Source organism: Corythoichthys intestinalis, chromosome 6 (genome assembly GCF_030265065.1).
Source record: "Corythoichthys intestinalis isolate RoL2023-P3 chromosome 6, ASM3026506v1, whole genome shotgun sequence".
NCBI classification, from domain to species: Eukaryota; Metazoa; Chordata; class Actinopteri; order Syngnathiformes; family Syngnathidae; genus Corythoichthys; species Corythoichthys intestinalis.
Window position 1 is genome coordinate 54579074 of NC_080400.1, and position 8838 is coordinate 54587911.

The 8838-nt window shown below is 38.3% G+C and overlaps 1 protein-coding gene across 7 annotated transcripts in view; it reads left to right on the plus strand.

Moving 5' to 3' along the window:
* Positions 1–8838, plus strand: part of gria4a (glutamate receptor, ionotropic, AMPA 4a) — a 334213-nt gene that overhangs the window by 163761 nt on the left and 161614 nt on the right. For all 7 annotated transcript variants that reach the window (XM_057839069.1, XM_057839066.1, XM_057839067.1 and 4 more), the window contains exon 10: positions 3188–3298. In XM_057839069.1, the coding sequence (XP_057695052.1) occupies positions 3188–3298 (111 nt within the window). The remainder of the gene's footprint in view (positions 1–3187; positions 3299–8838) is intronic.

Here is an 8838-nt window from a genome sequence, read left to right on the forward strand (position 1 = left end):
CATAATCTTATTATCCACGTTTTTACGGCACACTGGACACTCCAAACCGTTTGACCGACCGGCACCGTTTAAATATCAAAATGACCGGAATTCCATTCATTTTTAATGGCAAGCATTTTCCCTTCATTTTCAATGACAGGAAAACATAGATGGTTGTGATTTTTGACCACTTACCATTACAGGCCATTGACATTGAACTGGCGCCTAAATAAGTCAATACCACTGACAGCTATGTACGTCAATGCCATTGACTATCATGAATGTCGCTACTATTGATGCCAATGTACTGGATTCCATTGAGGCATATATACTGTAAATTGATGCCATTGATGGCCATTTACGTTAAAATTAGGGCTGTCAAACGATTAAAATTTTTAATCGAGTTAATCACAGCTTAGAAATTAGTTCATCGTAATTAATCGCAATTCAAATCATCTCTAAAATATGCCACATTTTTCTGTAAATTATTGTTGGAATGGAAAGATAAGACAAGACAGATATATACATTCAACATACTGTACATAAGTACTGTATTTGTTTATTATAACAGTAAATCCACAAGATGGCATTAACATTATTAACATTCTTTCTGTGAAAGGTATCCAGGATAGGTTCTTAAAGGATAAATGTGAGTTTGTATATTGTGACTAAATATTTCCATCAAGTGTATTTATTTAGTTTTCAGTAAATGATACTGTAGTGACTATACTGTTCTGCCCAAATGCATGATGGGAAATGAAATCTCACTACCATGACTGTGTGTGGTGGAGGCAAATGCTATATATTCTCTGCATTGTGTACAGGATGTTAAGAAAAAGCTTGCTCGCTTCAATAGTAAAAATTGTTGTGGGAGAGCTGTCAAAGCTTTTGCCAATCAAAAGTACTGTCCAAATGAATGCCTGTATCCACTCCATTCACTTGTCACTGCCTATTAACTCTGTATATACGTTAAACAGCGCCATTGTAGTCTGTTTGCGGCAATGCGCGAGTGGGTTGTTTCAGGTATGCGTTAAATATTTAAACGTGATTAATTAAACAAATTAATTACTGCCCATTAACCCTATAAATTTGACAGCCATAGTTGTGCCTTATGTTTGCTCAAAATGTGTGCTTTACGTTAAAAGAACACAATTGCTAAATACTGTAGGAATGCAATTTAATCAGGTGCAAATTATGTATTTCTTTAATGTCGGTTCAACATGTATTTTGGGGTGAACATGAGTGCCTTATGTTGGCTCAACAAGAGTGCGTTATGTTCACGCAACATGAGTGCCTAATGTTGGCTAGACATGTGTGCTTTATGTTAAAAGAACACAATTGCTAAATGCTGAAGGAAAGCAATATTATTAGGTGCAAATTCTTTCCATAATTTTTTCATGTCAGTTCAACACCCCATTTTTTTGACTGCATATGTATGAGGCGGAGGCAGAATCTCCAGCAGACGACGCAATCGCTGACGCTGAAGTTGAAGAAATCGACGTCAACATTCTGGAAAATTTGTTCTCATCTCCTTAAAACTCTTAATCTCCCTTCCGAGACACCAATTATTTGATTCATGCATGTTGGAGGAGGGAAACCTGGAAAACAGGCTGAAATGAGGCTCACGAGGACAAGACTTGGCCACCCCTTTAAAAATACATTGCAAAAAATAAAAACAAAAATTTTGGGTCACAGGAGCTCATTTGCTCCCAGAAACGTATAAATACGTCCTATTTTTAAATGCTTTATTGTCCCAAAAACGTATTTATACGTCTTTTGCATTATTATTATTATTATTTTTTTTTTAATATAAAAACCATATATAGCTTCCGCTCTATCTGAGAAACAAAGAACCAAGCTCCAAACCCATTTTAAAGCAATAAAACTGGCCACTAGAGGGCAGTAGCGCATTTTTTAAGACCAAGCAACCCAATTCAACAGCAATGAATGGCCGGGCAGCATTGTCAGAGCGCTGGCAGCATGATGCCAGGCGGCGCTCCGACCGAACAAAACAATAACGAGAGGACGCCTGGGAGGCCAGGCGTCTCTGCGTATGGTGGAGATCGCAGTCTTAATTTGCAACACTCTTGCATCCACCGACAGCGCAATGGTTTGGAATTTTGCGGCGGAAAGCTCAAGCTGTGATGCATATACAACAGACTTTCTCCATTGCTCGTGACGTAATCTCCGAAAATTGCCGAGAACACCTCATCGCGACATTTGAATTTTCATTTATAACTGACGACCCATGAGACTGATTATTAAATGCCACTATTCCACTGTATTATTTCAAAACAGGTTTTGACTGTGGAATTTTTCATTGTATTTTTAAAAATCTGGGCATTAGTTTTCCTGTGAATTTTCCCCTTTAAGATGCTGACACAAGAACTGATTCTGTCCCTATATGATACATGTTGACCCTGTATAACTCATCAGTAATGGGTTGAATGTGAAGCTCAAATTTAACTGTATAAAATACAAAATACATGTAACATTGTCAAATACCTTTACTGGTATCTCATGCACTTGCTCTCCAAATTCTGTGAAAAACATTATAGTGCTGTGAAAATGCTGCAAGCTAACCAACAAAACCAACAAATGTATGAACATTCCTCCTCCTGCCTCACAAAAGTCACACTTGACAAATGGCGACTAATACCGAAGCAAGCAGTATAAGACAGACGTGGGAAATGTCTTGCCCACAAAAACAATAAAACAAAATCTGTGACAGAAAGGTAGTAAAAAAAACACCCCAGTCGACGTTATCAGAGCTTTTTTTTAGACGTGTGCATTTGGGAGCAGTTACCCTTGGCGAACATAAAAGTCTTCAAAGATGTAAAATGTGGAGCTGGATCCATTTGTCATGATAAGATAAGGCTCTTACAACTAATACAGTATTTCCTTACTGGAAGAATCATGTAGACCTACAACAAATAAAACAGCATCTCATTTTAGTTTACTCCAAGTGGAGTGTATTTTATTGAAAGTTCTCACATTCATTGTCCTCATTTCCAGTGGGAAATTTGTGGCTGGTCTCAAATTGTTGGTTGGCTTTTACTTTGTGTATTATTTATTCTTGTTAGTTTTATTAGTGTTTTTCCCTCATCCTTATTGTAATTGTGTTTTTTGAGGTGTGAGCAAAAAAAAAAAAAAAAAAAGACTAATTGACCAATTTCTTCTTTGTGACTTTTGTCCTCCACTTATTCAGATTGGTTACTGGAATGACATCGACAAACTTGTCTTGGTCCAGAATGAAAATTCCTTGTCCAATGACAGCTCTGCAATGGAGAACCGGACTGTAATTGTGACGACTATCATGGTAATGTTCCAACTGACTGTTTTTACTTTCTCCGTATTAGGTTGCATTTTTTTTCAATTTTTTTTTGCTGTGGGCCACAGACCTTCTGTCTCTAATTTTTATTACTCAATCGAACCACATATTTATCATATTTGCACTTTCCCCACACTTAACACAATGGTACACAATAATAGCAATGGAATATCTGCTTGGATTGTTGGATTTACACTGTCTAAATCCAATTACATTTTATTCTAATCCAATTAAACACGTAAAATCAATGTGCATGAACAGACCTCCAGAATGTACTATGGCACAAATGTCCATACATGATGGCGCGTAACACAGAAGTGAACATCCATCAAAATGATGATACAGTAATGAAAATGTTGGTAGAGTGGTACATAGACATACGAACACCTCGCCATATGATCCTTTCAACATCCGACGTAAAATTTGACTCTTCATTAGTCTCAACATATGACGACATGCTCGAAATATGACTTACAACAGCGTCGCAATTTCATTGTTTTCCCGCAAGATGGCAACACGTTGGATTTTCTTGTGAGAGGAATCAACATGGGTCCCAAGAAGGTTAGTGTGAGAGGGTTAGTGTGGGTGGTGAAAAAAAAAACTGTGATGCTTAGCATTAAAATTAAGATGGAAATGATGGAATATGGTTACGATCTCGCCGGTCCTGCCCCGACCTCCGTTCTCCAGTCTTTATAAGTTAAGGTGACAATTATTATTATTGTAACGTAGGCAAGTAAGTCTCCAGATTCGTCAAGTTTTTAACAATTTATTTCAGAACATGTGCAACACAACATGGCTACTGTCCACCGTAGCCAACGCCAACTAAAACAGAACATCAATAGAGAAGGTAAAAACTCTTTTACATTTCCCTCTCTCACTCGTCAGTCTGTTCAGGGACAGCATGCAACACACAACCGCCACATTAAATCCCGATTCGTTCTATTATTATTATTGTATTATTATTATTCCAATTTGTATTTATAATTTATTTGTTTTGCTATGAGTAATTGCTATTTGTAATTTTACCTGCAGAATTTATGAAGGATTTAGCGTAGGGTTTTGGGCTGTAGAACAAATTAATGGAAAAATAATGTATACTTATTGGAAAATCCCGTTCAACATACGACCATTTTGACATACAGCCAAGATCCTGGAACAAATTAAATTCGTATGTAAAGGTACCACTGTATTCTATTTTAATGAGATGACCCCCCCCCCACACACACACACACACACACACACACTTCCTCAATTACTTTCATTGAGGATAACCTTAGTGTAAGTTACTACCATCAGCAATTATTTTACTAATACAGTATAATAAACTACAGCCTTCTAATATACTGTACCATATTGCTTCTGCCATATATAGCAATTAAAAAGAACAGGTTACACAATGTGTATACACAGTATTTGTCTGGTTTGGGCAGAGTAAGCATGTTGTGGCTATAAATAACAAATCACTGTGTTTCGATCGGACTTGCAATGACAGATTACAGTTGATCAAAATATTCACTTACGCTATATAGTCTGAATAAAGTCTCAATTTTACCTGTGTAGCCCTCAATCACAAAAGAGTTTATAGGTCCGCAGTTGATGAAGATCAGCGAGATCCCATGATATAAATACCACAAAAAAAATTATTTTAGGTTTCCATCCTCATTTGATCGTTGCCTGATTTCAAGCTAAGCGTATGCAATTACATGTTGTTTTATCTTTTATGCTGCTGTGGTCTATCATAATCTTGTCACTTGAACCATGTAGTATGAATCCAGTTTAATAGAGGATGAAGAGAGTGCGTGTCCTGCAGCAAATTTGTATTTATGCCTCAGAAAACTCAGAACAAGTTTAAGCAAGCCCTCAAGCCTGGTCACAAGGGAGTGACACTTGATTATAATAATGTCTCATTAATAGGCAAGTCTAAACCTGACTTCCAGTCACCCTTCAGATGTCACCTCGATCCGTTCTCTTCTAATGATTTTCACATGCCAGCCCCATGACATTTAAGTGTCATGGCACAGTGTCAATCTAAGACAAAGGAGGGTTGCGTGTTGGTGTAAGTGATTCGACATCATCCATCTGTGACCAATTTATGGTGACCACTAGGAGTGGAACCTCTTGGTACCTCACGATACGATACGGTTTGCGATACAAAGCTCACGATAACGATGATCTGACGATACGGCGGTACAACGATTATCGATACATTGGTCAGGAAATCATTGTAGGATATTCTAAAAACAGCTAATAAACAGAAAAACAAGCTTTTGCTGTGAATTGGAATGAGCTTATCACTAGTAGACGTCCAATCCATTTGAAGTGGGAGGGTGACAGCAAATGAACATTCATTCATTCGCTGCCATCCCTCCCACTTCAAATGGATTGAACGTCTATGGCCATCAGTAGCAGCCAATGCCAGGCAATGAGCTAATATTGGGCCATTTAAGGTCATTTACCTGTTGATTTTCAGTTACTTCCTGTTGATTTTGGGGTATTTTATGGGTCACTTCTTGTTCATTTTGTGTTACAGAACAGGAAGTGACCTGGGAATCACCCAAATGAATAGGCAGTGACTCAAACTCAACAGGAAATGACCTGGAAATGCCCTAAAATGAACAGCAAGAGACCTATAAATGCCCTGAAAATCTGACAGGATGACTGTGAATGCTCTGGTTTCGAATGAACGAACGTTCCCAGTCTAAATGGATTGGGTGTCGGGCACCATCAAGGCAGCCTTAGAGTTAACTGAAACACTATTACGGTGGAAGATTTTGGTAGCAATTTGTTGGTTCCTTTTTTTTTTTTTTTTCTTCAGACATTGACACCTTTTAAAATGATATCTCCATTCTTGCAGGAGCATATTGATAACCTTTTGGGATACAAAGTATCACGATATATCACCGTTTCGATATTTTGTCACACCCCTTTTCCCTAAATAAATTCTGTTCAATTTGGCAGACAAACTGTGATGCAAGGGGAAGCAATTCTAAAGTCTCATTTCAGCACATTAGATCTATCTCTTGAATGACAGAAGTTAATGATAACACTAATGCTATCATGCAATCCCTGATAATATACAATTCAAATCCTTCTAAAGAAAAGTTTTTATGTTGTGATTGACATTGTAAGAGATTTGATTACTTAGAAATGTGTATTATTTTGGTTGTGGTTGCAGTAATATAGAATTGCATCAGACAGATAATCGAGCTACTGTACCTGGTACCGCTACATACAACATTACTTGGTTCTGGAAGTCGTCTCATAACCTGAAAATTCCCTAAGTAATCCCCTAATCCGTTCCGATTCCCCCAAAATTCAGACATCAGTCTTGTATAAAAAATGCATCAAAACATGCAACAAATAAACATAAAAGGAGAGTTAATGCATAATGTGAAAAAAACAAAGAATAGAGTGGAGAATAAAAATTAATTCATTCCCATAAAGCAGTCGTAACACCTCGAATGAAGAGTACGCTGGAATACACTCATACACATACAGTAGCGGTCCCCTCTTAGCCAATTGGATGCCACAAAAGATGCTTGGCAATAGCCGATGGCAGAGCAGCAACAAATATATTACAAGTATATTACATTCATCAAACTCTGGGAGCTGTGAGTAGCAGCCCATACTGTATTTTTGCCTTTCGTATCTTGAAATTTCTTTTGTAACATGAGGCAATACAGATATTTTCCCGTTGAAGTGTGTCGTAACCTGGAAATTCCATATGTACGTAGAGACGTTCGTAAGTCGAGGTACAATTGTATTTTAATATTCTTTCTGGTGCAAAAGTCAAGAAAGATATTCTTCTAACGTGAGAGCTCCAAGATCCAATCTGAACCATGACGATTTTCTTGCAGAACAGTCATGAGTCCTCGGGCCCGCACGATCTTTTTTACAATTGTTTGATATTTACCTGAATCGGTTAGCTTTGGAGCAGAGCCGCGGGTGAAAGAGAAAGGCAGCCCTTATTTTGGATGCTAGGCCCGGCAGTTGTTGATGCTGACAGTTGTCACAAACAAAAGTAGTTGTGACCATTCCTCTTAAAAACAAGTGTCCTTTAATATTTAATTATCTTCTTCACAGTGTGCTGACTGTGAAACCTATAAGTTGTCCACATGATGGTTTTGAATCATTTGATGGGTTATAGCTCGTGATTGGACACCGAGCACTTATAAGTAGAAAGGAATGAACCATCCACTATTATTAGGGGAATAAAGCAAAATGACAATTTCCAGAAATAAATTTCTCCTAAAATACAGTGGTATGGAAAAGTATCTGAACCTTTTGGACTTTCTCACATTTCTGCGTAAAATCACCATTAAATGTGATCTGATCTTTGTCAAAATCACACAGGTGAAAAAACAGTGTCTGCTTTAGATAAATCCATCCAAACATTTGTAGGTTTTCATATTTTAATTAGGATAATATGCAAACAGTGACATAATGGGAACAATAAGTAAGTAAACCATAATATTCAATATTTTATGACACCCCCCCAGCAGCAATAATTTCAACCAGACGCTTTCTGCAGCTGCAGATCAGTCTGGCACATCAATCAGGACTAATCTTGGCCCATTCTTCTCTACAAAACTGCTGTAGTTCAGTCAAATTCCTGGGATGTCTGGCATGAATCGCTTTCTTTAGGTCATGCCGCAGCATATCAATCGGGTTCAAGTCCTGACTTTGATGTGCCCACTCCAGAACGTGTATTTTGTTCTTCTGAAACCATTCTGAAGTTGATTTACTTCTGTGTTTTGGATCATTGTCTTGTTGCAGCATTCTTCCTCTTTGTAGCTTCAACTGTTTGACAGACGGCCTCAGGTTTTCCTGCAAAACATTGTGATAAACTTTTGAATTTATTCTTCCATTAATGGTGGCAAGTTGTCCAGGCCCAGAGGCAGGAAACACCCCAACTCATGATGCTCCCTCCACCATGCTCCACGGTGGGGATGAGGAGTTCACGTTGGTAAGTTGTTCCATATTTCTTCCACACATGACGTTGTGTGTTACTCCCAAACAATTTAACTTTGGTTTCAGCAGTCCACAAAATATTTTGCCAAAACCTCTGTGGAGTGTCCAAGTGGCTTTTTGCAAACATTAAACGAGCGACAATGTTTTTTTTAGACAGCAGTGGCTTCCTCCATGGTATCCTCCAATGAACACCATTCTTGGCCATAGTTTTACATATAGTTGATGTTTGCACAGAGATATTGGGCTGTGCCAGTGATTTCTGTTCGTCTTTAGCAGACACTCTAGGGCAGGGGTGGGCAAACTATTCCACAAAGGGCCGCAGTGGGTGCGGGTTTTTGTTGCAACCCGTTAAGAGGACACCTTTTCACCAATCTGCTGTTTTACAAGTGCAATCAGTCGATTGCAGTCAGGTGCTTCTCATTTCTGCTGAAACCTCATTGGTTAAACTATCTGTGTTAGCTCAGTTTGAACAAAGACCAGGACCCACTGCGGCCCTCGAGGACCGGTTTGCCCACCCCTGCTCTAGGGTTCTTTTTTTTTACCTCTCTGAGTATTCT